The sequence below is a fragment of the Barbus barbus genome, assembly GCF_936440315.1.
Source record: "Barbus barbus genome assembly, chromosome: 23".
NCBI lineage: Eukaryota > Metazoa > Chordata > Actinopteri > Cypriniformes > Cyprinidae > Barbus > Barbus barbus.
The window spans coordinates 22,824,062-22,838,709 of NC_136751.1; the positions used below are offsets into that span (position 1 = coordinate 22,824,062).

General features: G+C 37.0%; 1 protein-coding gene across 1 annotated transcript in view; it reads left to right on the forward strand.

Moving 5' to 3' along the window:
- The window catches only part of LOC306842820 (ankyrin repeat and BTB/POZ domain-containing protein 3-B), a 59,020-nt gene that overhangs the window by 20,184 nt on the left and 24,188 nt on the right, over positions 1-14,648 (forward strand). The window contains exon 2 of the mRNA XM_079373910.1: positions 14,479-14,622. Coding sequence (XP_079230036.1) covers positions 14,479-14,622 — 144 coding nt within the window. The remainder of the gene's footprint in view (positions 1-14,478; positions 14,623-14,648) is intronic.

A 14,648-nucleotide genomic window follows, 5' to 3' on the forward strand; every position in this document is an offset into this window, starting at 1 on the left:
TAATCAATAGAGCTATCTGTGCTCCAAGCATGCAACATTGATTATGACGATCTCGGTGTAGACAGCGTGTTAGCCTGAAGATGAACTGTAGGTCTCTCAGCGGAAGCAAGATCTCACATTTCCTGTTGAAACCCATTCCGTGAAGTTTAAGAGCAGAATTAAAAGCAGAAGTGAGAGAGCCACAATTGAGCCCAAGGCTGATGTTTTGCAGTATGAGGAAAAATAACACTAATACCATCATGTGACATTGCCAATTGGCTTACTTTGTTTCAGCCGGCAAGATATGTAGATTGAATTAAGGCCAGAGATGGAAGCTGAGAACATATACTTGTCTATAAACACTACATTCTGTATTTAGAATCCCCCTTTTATGGATTAAAAAGAGTGGGGTTTCTTGCTGTAGATTTAAATCTGTTTAGTTACCTTTGGCCGTCTCTCTACTCCGAGAACTGCAAATTTAGGAAGTCTGTAATTCTATCAGGTTCACTCAGTCACTGAGACCCAAGAGATGGACGGTCAGTTCAAATCCACTCAGGTCTGTTACGCTGCACATTATTAAGTAAGGATGTCATGTCTCGGCTCACAGTCACAACCCTATCGTGTTTAACTACTAGATGTTTCACTCTTGGAACATTTTGGTATGTGTTTTGATTTTTTATTCATACTATTCTAAACTTGGTTTGCTTTTGGCATTCAAAGGGATAGTTGACTCAAATTGTAAATTCTGACTTTCTTTGTTTTCCGTGGAGGAATTATTATTACTTTTTGTCCACCCAATTAAAATCAATACACACTGAAATTAAAGGCTCTTTATTCACTCAGAAAAAAAAACTGTCCCTGGGGCAGTACCTTTTCAAACCATACACTTTTGTACTTTTTAGGTAATAATATGTACACTTTAGATACTGATATGTACCTTTAAGGAACCAATATGGACCCTTTAGGTACAAAAAAAGCTTACAGCACACTTTAAAAAAAGTATCGCCCCAGTGACAGCTTTTGTACCTTTTTTTGTACACCTGAGTGTTGGCATTGGCGGTTACATGGAGAACCTTTAACATCCATGGAACCTTTTCATTTTACAAAAGGTTCTTTGTTGAGGTAAAAAGTTTTTTTGATTATTACAATGTTCTTTACAGAAAAAAAAGGTTCTTTCTAAAACTTTTCACTGAAAGGTTCTTTAGGGAACCAAAATGGTCTCCCCCTTTTGTAACCTAGGATAACCTGTGTAGGATCCGATGTTCTTTGAATGCTTTTCATTTTTCCTTTGTGTTCCACAGACTAAAGAAAGCCATACAGGGAGTTTTATTTTTTTATTTTTGGGTGAACTGTCCCTTTATATAACCAGAAAAAGTTAACAAACCAAATGAACATTTGATCAGATTAATGTTGCATGTTAACCAAGCCCTATAAGCATCTAAATGCCTCATTTCTGTTCGTTCGAAATCCAGGTTTATAAAAGACATGTTTTAGTAATTAAGATTAGGTAAATGGGTCTAGTCTTTGTTCTCTGACTTTGAACCTTTTCAATTTTCCACACCTCTGTAAAATAAGCAAAGCTTTCCAAAATCAAGCACAGTAGTAACATTAAGTTGGTCTCTGCACTTTCAAAAAAGTGCTTTATTTTTAAGGCATTTTTTATAAATCTCAGCATGTTAATTACAGCATGAACTTTTCCCAGTCTTATTCTTCTCTGAGCTTTCATGGCTCATAATTGCAGCAATCACGTTTTATGAAAAGTGTGGTTTGGACCGTTCTCTTTAAGCTTAATAGTGTGTGTTGTTTGGGTGGGAGTATGGGGGAACGAGGCAGGATAAGACGAGAAGGACGGAGATGAAGTGAGGAGGGGTATTGGTTGCCACCGAAGCAGAAGCCGTCCTTTTCAACACATGCTGTCACTTGCGCACGCTAATCCGCAAAGCTGTTGTTCGTGGGTGTAAACAATGCCAAAGCGGCGTGGCTCCCACATGAAGTAATGACAGGGCGATATTTCGCATGAAAGGCACAAGCTGACTCCAGGTGCCGTGTGTATTTCAGCGAAGCCAGTTTCGATTGACGACTAATTGACAAGCCTTAATATTCACTTCCAGTATTTTGATGAAATGGCCGCTTAGTCATATTTGTGTGGTTTTTGTGTTTCTAAATTGCTGTGATTTGTCAGAGTGATTTTTTAGGAGACCTTTGGAAATGTTGTTGATTAACTCTTTCAGAAAGAGTTATGTAATTTCTATGCAACACTTTTTAGCCATCTCTCCTTCAAACATGTTTGTGACAGCAATTTTATGACTTGTTTATGAAGGCAACTCTGTTGCACAATTGAATTAAGCCTATGATTTAGTGTTGAATGATGTCATCACCACCGCAGTTTCAGTAAGTGGATTTTGAAGCTGTTATCTGAAGCTGCACTGATACCAAAAGTGTCATCCAACAGCAAAATTGCATTGGAAACGTAGGGAATAACCTGGAAATGATGTAATATGTCTGCAGTGCTGGTTGATGTCTACAGAAAGTGAGGATTAGAGCTGGAGTCCAGAAAAATCTCATTGATTTTAAACAGATCTTGTTACTTAACATATAATCTACTTCAGGATTTAATTGGTCTAGCGTTTAGAAAGATTCAAAATTGGACCTAAGGATTGGAAGGTTACCATCCAGACAAGCACAATCTAAGAAAACTAAAACTATAAGAACTTCAGTTTGGTCACAGGAAGTGAGAATCTTTCAGTTCACTGCTGATTACATCAGCTATAATATAGAGCTTAGAATGGTTTATAGTCTCTCTCCCCCTTGCATTTGCATTTCGCCTAGGGATATAGTATTCGGAGTGTCTATTTACACTAAGTGCAAATAGTCCGCCTTGTATGCAAAGGCTATTTACTCCGCCCACTAACGTGTGATTGGGTTAGCCAACACTAAAAAAGACGCTAACTCAGGATCAGGATCAGTGGCGTAGATGGTAAGGAGCGTGCTTTTTGACGCGATTGACCCAAGTTCGAGTCTGCTTTTTGCCAAACTTTTTTCTCCCTTTTCAAATCTCATATCGCATCAGAAAGGCATTTATTTTCAATAAAAATTAAGGAAATAATCAAAAAGTTGAAAATAAAAGTATCGGGTAGGGTTAGGGTAGGTGTAGGGAGGGCTTTATTGTCCCAATAAGGTGGCATCCATTTAATAATTTGAATTAAAACTATAATTTACACTCAGTACGTTATTATTGCGTACTGTTTTATAATGTACTACAATACTGAGGTGCAGATAATTGCCACTATTTGCAATAAGTAGTATCAATAGCAGAAATTCTTGCTATTTGAACATAGTGTAAATAGCATATCGTTAAAAAATACTGCTGTTTTCACTTGGTGTAAATAGACTCCATTGCTATCTGCACTTAGTGTAAATAGCATTCATCGCTATTTACACTTAGTGCAAATTGCTGCTGCCTATAGTATTTAATTTTATCCTGTTATAATATCTCATATTTTTTTATTAATTTTGCTTTAGTCATTCTTGCATCGCAGAATGCTCAAAACCATACAGACATTTACTGTAAAATCACTTTCTAAATTAAAGGCACTGTGCTTTTCATAGAATGAGATACTTGCTCTATAGAACTTTGTATTTAAAATGCTATGTTTTTTTTTGTTATTTAAAAAAAATGTTTATTAGTTTTCTCAATCACTCTAGATTTATTTTATTTTGTATCTATATAAATTTCTTATTCCCCTGTTAGAATATCCCAGCATTTTTTTACTTTATTCATTCACTTTAAAATCACCTTTTAAAGTATAAGGCACTGTTTCATACAACGACTCATTTGCTGGCATACATTAGCTTCACATTATATGATAGCGGTCTCTTAATATGAAACCTTTAGCCCACCAATCTAACATTATTTTGATCTACCCAAGATTGGACTCAAATTTCAAATTTGGAAACAACTCTTGGAGACTGGTCTGATTCTCTTAAGGGGTTTCCACCCTCTTTTCAAACAACATTAGCTGTGACCTCTTTGGCAGGCGATTCAGTATTATGTAATGTATGTGAATATGCCTTTTGAATCTCTTTTAGCTTGGCTTTAACTGTTTTTTGCCATCATGAACAGCATAAACAGAGAGAAAGACGGACATCAGAGGTCTAAAAACATGCCTAAAACACTTTTTAGCTTGAAACGCTGACCTTGAGTTGTGCATTATAAAAAAAAAAGTTTCAGCAGGGAGCCACTGAATGTTGAGCTTTAATCTGTAGTTAAGAAGCTCTGTTTCCAATAATATTTTTCATCAATGTGTTGCATAAACCTCACCCAGTTTTGGCTCTCAGCTTGTGGAGTTTGTTCAAAGGGGAGGAATGAGGCAAGTTGAACATTTGGAAAACAAGTTAACGCTTCATCTACTCCGGGTCTCTGGTTTGGAGCTGGTTTCTGCTAGACTGCGAGCTGGAGCCAAGCTCAGAGCTCTGAGTCAGGATGACGCTAGTGGAGATCTGCTTCCAGTGCGCCTCACAGCCGAGATCACATCGAATAGAATAATACTTACACTCTTGTTCCATAAACACAAGCTCTGTTGTCTTAATGAACACAATTACCTTCTAGACCTCTCGCTTGACATAGAGGAGAGCACCAGCTGTTGTTGTGCATGCTCAGCTAATGTTGTAAAGTTTGTTTACAAAGGTCAAAAAGTGTGGTGTCTCTGAACACACTAGAGCTGATTCACACCATCAGTCAAATTCATTAAACAAGCAAAATTTGGCAGCTGAACCCCGAACAAGTTCTGCCATACATTAAGAGTTTATTCATGGGAATTGAAGCAATAGATATTAACCCCCCCCCCCCCCCCCCCCCTCCCTTTTTTTTTTTTTTTTTTTTTACATATATATCCACTGTGTTTGTGTATGGGAGGGTTTTGCTATGTAAAAGTGTGTATGAGCTGATATGGTGGCAAGAGAACTAGTCCCTTTTTCCCATCACATTGCTATTTTTGTGTAATTGAGTGTGTATTTATACAGTATGTGTGTCTGTGTTTATATATGAGAGGAAGCGAGTGACAGTAATGTGATGGTAACGCTATTATGCCTGGAGGAAATGCTGTGACAACGAGTAGGTAAGATGCATTTGTGAGTGACCACCTGCTGAAAAATTTAATGCAAGACTACATTTCAAATATTTACATCCTGATTTTGCAAGAACAGAGGGTTTTACTTGGAAATAATAAGTCATGACACCATAAAATGAACAGGTCTAATCATTCTGCTATAAAAAGCTCATAAGCTTATTTCTCCAGTGTGCATGACAGGTTTTACTGGTGCATAATCCCACAAGTCGTGTGTTCGGGAATCGGGATATAGAGTTATTGAGTAGCTGGATGAAGAGGTCAAAGCCAGGCCCTCACAGAATCTGTTCAGCATATTTCAAATAAATTGGAGTAACCTTCATTCACAAAGTTCTGCTTTATCTGTGTTGTGAGAAAAAGTTACAATTACAAAAATTTTTAACTTTTTTTAAGGTTGCCTTCCTTCTCCATTTAATACATTTCAACACATTTTAAATAAATTCTGCAGAATTCCATGCTTTTTTCTCCAAAAATCACCCTTGATTATGCTTGATCCAAATAAACTGTGATCGGACTGAAAAGGGTAGTGTAGACCTGAAATAATATGATTGGTAGGGAAAAATTGAGCATTTAAACCCGCATTTTTTTGGTTATTGGTTTTATAAGAAAAAAACATTTTAAAACAGAACTTTCAGAATCTGAAACCTTGATGGATTAATTCGTATCGACTAAAATTAGTGGTTGTAAACATGCCTAATGTGAAAAAAAAGCCTACAAATTCCACTCGTGCTAGCCTTTGAAGGAATTTTTTTCTGAACAATAAGAATATACAGTAAATTGCAGTAACTGATTACAGAAAGACTGGACAATGAATGCAAGGATGCTTTTCTTGACTGAATGTATTAAATGGCAGACCTTCTTAAAAATTGGATGTACCATCAGAAAATTGTAGGAAAATATTAACAGTTGAGCAAATGCGCTCAGGGTTTTACTGGAACTTTTAAAAGATGTGGATTTGCAAATGCCAAGTTTTTTTTAAGTATATCAAATGATCATTTGTAACTACAATTGATTAGTTATTCTTCTGTGCAGTTTTATAAAGTCCCACATAAGGCCTCAATCAAATCACTCTCTGTGACGTCGCGTGCGGCCCGTGTTAAAGAGCCAGTAACCCAGAGTGCCTCTCAGCGAAGTCGAAATGATGAATCGCTCAGATCCAGTCAAACTATTACTGTGCAATATGGAGCCCAGTTGCATGCAAATTACCACTCAGCACCGGGAAGAATGCAAAGAGTAATGAGCAGGGACTCAAAATAAAATAAAGTTTTCACATATGAATGCCTCAGAGGAAACGCTCACTGGAATCTCCTCAGAACTCTTGTACTATTCTTCCAGCAGTGTACCCCTCTGTCTGAATGACTGGAGACTGGTCTTCGAGGGGGTCGGCTGATAACACGCTGTCCCAGATTTAACGTGTGTTTTTGATTGTTAGTGACAGCAACGCTTGCTTCAGCAGGGGAGAGCGGTGGGCGACACGCGTGCTGTTTTGGTGATGTAATCGGGGTCACTGCAGGAGGTAGCGCTTTCCATTACCAGTTGTTTTGGAGTTTTCTGGAGAGAAGGACCACAGGGCATCCGGGCTAGCTATGACACAGACACTTAGCTCAGTATCACTTTGGTGCACGCAGCAGGCGTACACAGCACGGTCATTACCCAGCATTCATTGGCATGTTTCCACATGCAAATACCACCATGTTTGTGTTTTAGTGCCTTTCATCTCTTCTGATAACAGTTATTGTCAGCTTTCACAGAGGCTGATACAATTTCTGTGTGAATCATATTATTTTGAGGTTTTCATTCACAGATCTGCAGTACTCTCTTGCTTTTGGACTTTGTTTTGCTGTTCTGACTGATCAATAGCAAATGCTCCCAGTGAAGATTGCTGAAGGTCTAATATGGCTTTAAATTTATTCATTAGGAAAGTCAATAATTTACAAGAAATTCTCACAAGTTAGATTTGAATGCAACACTGACTCTAAAGATGCTATAGTGAACAAAGTAAATAAAGATTGTAACAAAATGGAAATGTGAAGAAAAAAACTGGAGCTGGATTCAAATCAGTTGAATCTATAGTGTGAAGTGTACAGTCTGATTCACAAACAAATTCCTCTTAAAGTTGGTTTATTTTAGTGGCTCAAAACATAATGTAGTTTGACTCCCAAATGCACGACTCTTATGAATTGATTCCTTTTAGTGAATCAAAACAAACAGAACAACCAGTGTAGTTTGATTCCTGAATGAATGACTCTTGACTTGTTACCCATTTTTTTTAAAGGGAATAAACATACTGTTAAAACAGTGTTGTTTGAATCTCAATTGAATGAAAACAGGATCTTTTTAGTTACTGAAAACCAGACAGCATGACCAGTCTAGTTCAACTGATTCATAGACAATTAAGCCTGTACTTTTTAGTGAATCAAAACCATATTGTGAGCACGTTCGTTCTACTGAATCAAATGCATAAATCATTCATTTAACCTCGGTTTGTGAGAAATGTGAACATTTCTGTTGGCTCAATATTTAAGACCAGGTAATAGATTTGCGTTTATGCCATGGCTATCATTAAATTGTCTAAACATACCTTTTGCTGGAATTGTTGTAAATGAATGTATTGATTTATTTCAGTCATTTGGAAATGGAGTTGGGAGGCCTGTCTGTGACGGTTATTATTTCTCCATTATATATATATATACATTCTATTTGGTGACGCTAGTGGCTTATAAATTACACACTTCACCTTGAAAACTCCAGTCAATGAAGATTGGAAGAAAATAGTTAAAAGCTTTTGTGAGCTCTTGTTTATGTGACCTGCAATTCAAGAACCAGTTTGGATCATTTAGAAGTCAACACACAATCTGTTCATCCATCACACTGTTAATAGGCCTTTTAAGGCAAATGTTGTTTATGTACATGCCAATGCTGTTTTCATTTAATGTCCTCTCTTGTATTCACCTAGTGTTTTCTTGTCCTTAGTATGTTCTAAGTGCCTTCAGGGTCAATGTTACATGTGTTGAATATTAATATTGCTAACATATTTACATACATTAATGTTTAAAACTTTGGGGTCGGTAAGAATGTTTTTGAAAGAAGTCTTTTATGCTCACCAGGGCTGCATTTATTTGATCAAAAATACAGTAAAAACGAATATTGTGAAATGATATGTTTTAAAATTATTATTTTTTTATTTGAGTATATTTTAAAATGTAATGTATTCCTGTGATGGCAAAGCTGAAATTTCAGTAGCCATTGCTCGAATCAGAGTCACATGATCCATCAGAAATTATTTTAATATGCTGATCTGGTGCTCAAGAAACCATGATAATTTTTCAGAATCTTTTGATGAAATTTCAATAGAACAGCATGTATTTAAAAAAGCAATCTTTTTAACATTATACATGTCTTTATTAGCACTTTTGATCAATTTAGTGCATCATTGCTGAATAAAAATACGAATTTCTTAGTGTATGCATGCTGTATGCACAGTTGCTTAGTGGAAATATTTGAGGGGGTTGTGCTGACCATTTCTCTGATAGTCATGTGTCTTAAATTCAAACAGACACATGCCGTCAGCGACAAATCCGTGAACCGATCCAACTTTCTGATCACCGAACAACTCGGAGCAAATCCCTGGGGATGATTCCAAAAACCATTAAATCTCTGCGGTCAGCCAGAACTGGAGACATACTGCGCAGTCACACGACGCATGTAGACACCGCCGCATCCCTCTCCTCAAACTCCTCCCTCCGTTCCCCAGAAATGCAGCATTCCTGCTTCTTATTGCCATACATATGGACTCCATCTGCTTAAGGCTGCCAGAATTCAGCATATGCGATTTAACCTATTACAAAACTCTCTCAAACTATTGTTTCACTTGTCTGCTAACGTTATATGGTTAAACTGATTTTGGAGGGCGTTGGATGTAACACCATTTCACAAGTCTCTAGTGTGTCAATAAAATACCATCTTGCACAAGAAATATTGGATATTATTTTACTTATGTGTGGGTTTAACCTAGCATAGAGGTTAGTAAAGGAGTTGACCAAGCGCAAAACTGCGTGAGTGTAATAGGTATTGTGGGTGTAGGTTTACATTGTGTGGCTTGAATCACTTTCTAGGTTTGCATGCTGGCATTGCACTGTGAGAAATCCAGGGAGTTGTTTTTCCACATTAGTACTTGGAGAGTGTGTGTGTGTGTGTGTGTGTATGTGTTTTCATCTGCATTCTCAGGCAAAATGAGCAGGCCTGGGCTTCACAGGCCTTTAAAATAGATTTAAATATAGACTCTAAGCTCCAGTGAGGTCAGCGGCGTATCCACACTCGGCACGCGTGCATGGGAAAGCTGGGAAAACTCCGGTATGTCCCAGTGGTTCCTCCCCATTGACTGCCCAAGCGTACTAGCTCTTCTAATGTCCACTTGTCAGCCTGTCAAAGCGCTTTTGGTCGAATGGTCCACTGTGAAGCATGCGATAAGTACTGTAATGCAATTCTGGCACCCTAGAGGTAAAATGCAAATCATTTTATAGAGCCTCCTGTCAGAGCCAACCTGTGGATGCTGTGTTTTTCCAAACCAAAGCCTTTGGTTTTGGCCAAAAGGAGCGTGTTGTATGTTGCCAATGTGAATTCATTGGGTTTTGACATTGTTGCAGGGCATTGACGCCTGCACACCCATAATCCTCAGCTGGTTTAAACCTGGCTGACGCCTTCATTATTCGTTCTCTCTTGTTCATCGGCTTGAAAACAGCATGTATTGAAATCTGCTAGTCTAAGTTTGCTTGAATAACAGTTTTCAACATTTTGCAATTACTTATTGAATGTACAGATTTATAAAGAGCAACCTCAGATATATTATATAGCATTTGAACACTTAACACCACACATAAAATGTATACATTTTAGATTGCATTAAATAACAGAATATTAAACTAAGTGACAATTTCCCCTTGTAGCTGTATAAATATCAATTTGTAACATTTGAACACTTACACCACACATAAAATGTATGAATTTCATTGTATTAAATAATACAATTTTAAACCAAGTGCCATTTTTTTATAAAAAAGTTTTGCAATTACAATTTTTTTATTTTTTTTATTTAACATTCGACCATAAAGTGTCCTTCATTTTGGACAATATACACTACTGTTCAAAAGTTTAGCATCAGTAAGTACGTTTTTCTTTTTTAAAAAGTTAATACTTTTATTCAGCAAGTGACAGTAGTCATTTCATAGTGTTACAAAAGATTTCATGTATTGAATCTGCTAGGTTTGCTTTAATAAAAGTAGTTTTCAAAGTCACATTCTGCAAAAACCCATTGCTATTTGAGGTCAACCAAAATGCTTTATTAAAAACAAACTACATCACAAAGTTATGACTTATCACTCTATCATAATAACACACTCCAGTTGTAATGTGGGCTCTAAACCATATCCCCAGCTCAAGGAGGTCTGTATCTTTTAGATCAAATGTCTTAAATGAATCCACTGATGTCCAGCAGACAGTTTTAGAATAGAGAAAATGCATGTTGCAAGTTGGAAAGAAAAGCTGGAGGCTCTATTTTTCTCGGTCTACTTATGTCATCATAAACCGAATTCCTTGAGAATATAGACTTTGCGGTATGGGTATCACTTTGGACACACTTTTAATGGTTTCCAAACCCATAGGCCTTTTGGATAGCGAGCTGGAGCTGGAGTGAGGGAGGTCTTCATCTGCAGCAGCATCACTGGAATACACTGCACACTTGAAGAAGACGAATAAGGAGCTTGAGGGAAAAACTTTTCACTTCATGACCTGGCATCATGATCATTTATTTATTATTATGCAGCATTATGCAAATGTATTTTCACACTGGTCGCCATAACTTATTACAGCTATGAGTGAAGTAGTGGAGGCGCTTTAGGCTTTTTCCTTGATTGTTCTGGTAGATCAGCTCTTTTTTGAACTCTTTATAAAAGACTAGAATCTACCCACGAAATACTGATTTTCTTCTTTTCAATCAATTCCTTTTCAATAATTTAATGGCAGGTAATTATTTTTGTTGCATTCACAGGCTGCTGTTGAATAACCTGAAAAATATTATTAGTAAAATATTAATATTGTTATTCTACATTCTATTCAATAATTTATTGAATAAACTGACTCTTATACAAAGAGCAACCTCAGATATATAGTCATGTATAAGCATTTGAACACTTTTTTGATTATTTTTTGATGCATTTTTTGCTATTTTTATTTATTTTATACTTCTAACATATAAAGTGTCCAAAAGTCTTAATTTTGAATAATATGCACTATTGTTCAAAAGTTTAGAATCAGTAAAATTAAAGAAAAATAAAAAATACTTTTAATTGGCAAGTATGCATGGAATTGATCAACAGTAAAGATGTTTATAGTGTTACAAAAATTATATTTTAAATTAATTCTGTAACCTTTTATTCACCAAAGAATCAGCAGAAATGTGACTCCGAAAGCTGTCTAAAATCCTAAATTATATTTTAAAATATATTAAACAGCTATTTTAAATTCCAATAATATTTTAAAATATTGCTATTTTTACAGTATTTTTAATCAAATAAATGCAGAATTGGTAAGCATAAATTACTCCTTTAAAAAACATCAAACATTCTTACAGACCCCAAACTTATTGTTTCATTTTCTAATATTTAGCAAGGTTATTGTTGTGAAATATTTAGCTTGTGCTATTTTTCTGTAAAATAGATGTACATGTCTTCATATTTAGTTATCTGAAGCACTGACCTTCAAAACTTATTAAAAATATATTTTCTGCAGTGGGCCAAATGTAAAAACCTGCCATAAAATGTTTTTGAGCATGATTTCCTTTTGAAGCAAAATCACACAGAACTAAAGAAGGCCAGCATTTGGAAGAAGCCAGGCTTTTAAAGTTATTTAAAGTGTGTGTGTGTGCATTTCTCTACGAGTGAAGTCTTTATAGCCTACTGTAATTTGACAAGTTTACCCTGACCGATGTTTGAGGAAGTGGAGCTGAAAGGAAAGCGAGCGAGATGCCAATCTTACCACCCGTTGCTTTAAGTGTTTCAGGCTGGCTGTGCATGAGCCTGGCACACTCATCTGTCATGGAGACCCGCTGAGAGTTTTAATAAGAGCTGTGGACTCAGGAGATTATAGTGAACGAGGGGGAATTTTGCTCCGCTCTAGGATCTTATACACCTGTCAATCATTCTTCATTGAGCTGAGGTGAGGGCAATGGAGAGCACGATCTTATTATGAACATCTGCAGGGCTGCGAGTTTGGTTTGTTTTAATACTAGGCCCAGGACAGTGAGGTGTGGTCTTGCATTGCTAAACACCTGTACTTCCTCCCATGCCGCAGGCAAGTAACCATCACTCCACCCCTGCCTTGTCTCCATGGCAACCTAGTTCAAATTCTATCAGGATGCGCCTTATTTTTTATTCCTGCTTGAAGCAAAGCACTTACTGTAAGATGGACTGCATGATCCATATATTTTTAATAATAATAACATGCCTTGGAAGACCTATGATGAGCAATATATTTACATTATGATAAGCAACATACACTGCCGTCACATTGCCCTGGGTGAAGCTGGTTAAGGATTTACATCATTCCCGCTCTCAGGCAGGCCCCTAAAATTACATTTGCCTCGCGAGAGTAAATGAGACGGTTCAAACGAAAGCCCCTCTGTCAGTGGAGGACAACAAAACAGAGTCATTTGTTTCCGCCACATCATAATTTAACACGCCGTCGGCTCCAGGAGTGTTTGCCAACAATGGGACTGATGGAAAAACAAGGATGAGAGCGAATCCAATTTTCGAGGAGCCCAACCATCCTGTTAAAAACAATAACCACTGTGATTCAGACACTAACGAAGTCTCACCCCAGCGGTTCGGCTGTGAGCTGGGATGAAAAGCTTTGTGATGGTGCAGTAGTGCTGAACAAGCAAGCCTTCAATCTAATGTTGATTTCAGGGACGCTGTGTGATGTGGAGTCGGTTTCACTGGTAAAGTGCAGAATCCTTTCAGGTGTTATCATTGAAACATTAGCATTAAGTTATATGCATATAGACCTAAGTCTGTGTTCCACAAATAGAGGACGGTGGTTCTTTACATAATTGCTGGTTGTCCGGAAAAGTGATACGCCTCCCTTTCTCCTTGTGAGCAGACAAAACAAGAGGCCAGCCAAGTTTATCACCTGTTACCGCCTAGAAGGAAGTCCTGGGGGACCTGTTATACAGCTTGCCTGCTTATTATTATTAAAGAGATAGTCCATCCAAAAATGAAAATGGGATAATTTGTTCACCCTTATGTTGTTCCAAACCTGTATGACTTTCTTTGTTCTTTGAAACATACAAGAAAATATTTTGATAAATGTTGACAACCAAACAGTTTCAATTCTATTGACTTCTGTTTTATGGACTAAAAACACAATGTTTTTTTAAATTTTTTTAAATTTACATTTTTTTTAAGTTTTTTTAAATTTTGAACCAAAATTTGTTTACTAATATTCTTCAAAATATCTTCTTTTATCATCCACAAAAGAAAGAAAGATATATGGGTTTGGAATGACATGAGGGTGAGTATTATAGAGTTTTCATTTTTGGGTGAACTATCCCTTTAAATGAAGATGACAACCCTCTGCAGTGAATGGGTGCCGTCAGAAAGAGAGTTCAGACAGCTGATAAAAACATCTCAATAATTCACAAGTAATCCACACCGCTCTAGTCCATCATTTAATATCTTGTGAAGTGAAAACCTGCATGTTTGTTAGAAACACATCCTCCATTAAGGCGTTCTAAAATACCACTTCTGGCCGAATATGAGTCCATAATCCATAATAACACTTCCTCCAGTCTCCAGTTGTCCTCTTACATCAAAATCCATCTGTATATTTACTGTTTTGGACTATTTTCGCTTGTAAACAGTGCTTGATCTGTGCATATTTCTCTCCTCATTCAGACGAGACGACTTTTCCACTGGAGAAAGAAATATTATTGATTGAGGATTTTAGCTGGAAGCAATGGTTTGAAGTTTTTATGATTTTAGCCGGAAGCAACACCAGTGGTTTTTCAGGGTGAGACAGAAGTCCTTGTAGTCCTAGTATTGAGCTGTTGAGCGTGGTGCTAACAACAGCAAGGTCATGGGTTCTGTTCCTGAGGGGTGTGTGTCTTTGATATTATTACCATTATTATTATATAATTGTCTTTAATGTAGGATAAATATGTGTGCTAAATGAATAAATGTTAAATAACACTTTTATCCCAAGCATTGTCTGGGATTTAAACCCATGCTCTGCTGGTATACTGGACGTTTGAGTTTAACAGCTGCATTTTTTTGTTCTAGCTGAACATGAATTTTTCTTTTTGTTTAATTCTTTTGTGCAGGAATCCTTAGTTTGCCGGACAGTTTGAGCCTGCACAGGAACCAGCAGTGTGCAAATAAAGCTGGAGACGCCTACAGTCAGTCCGAGCAGCGTACTATTGAGCAGTCCCTTCTGGCCACACGCGTGGGGAGCATCGCTGAGCTCAGTGAGTAAACAAATGTCTATTTTTCA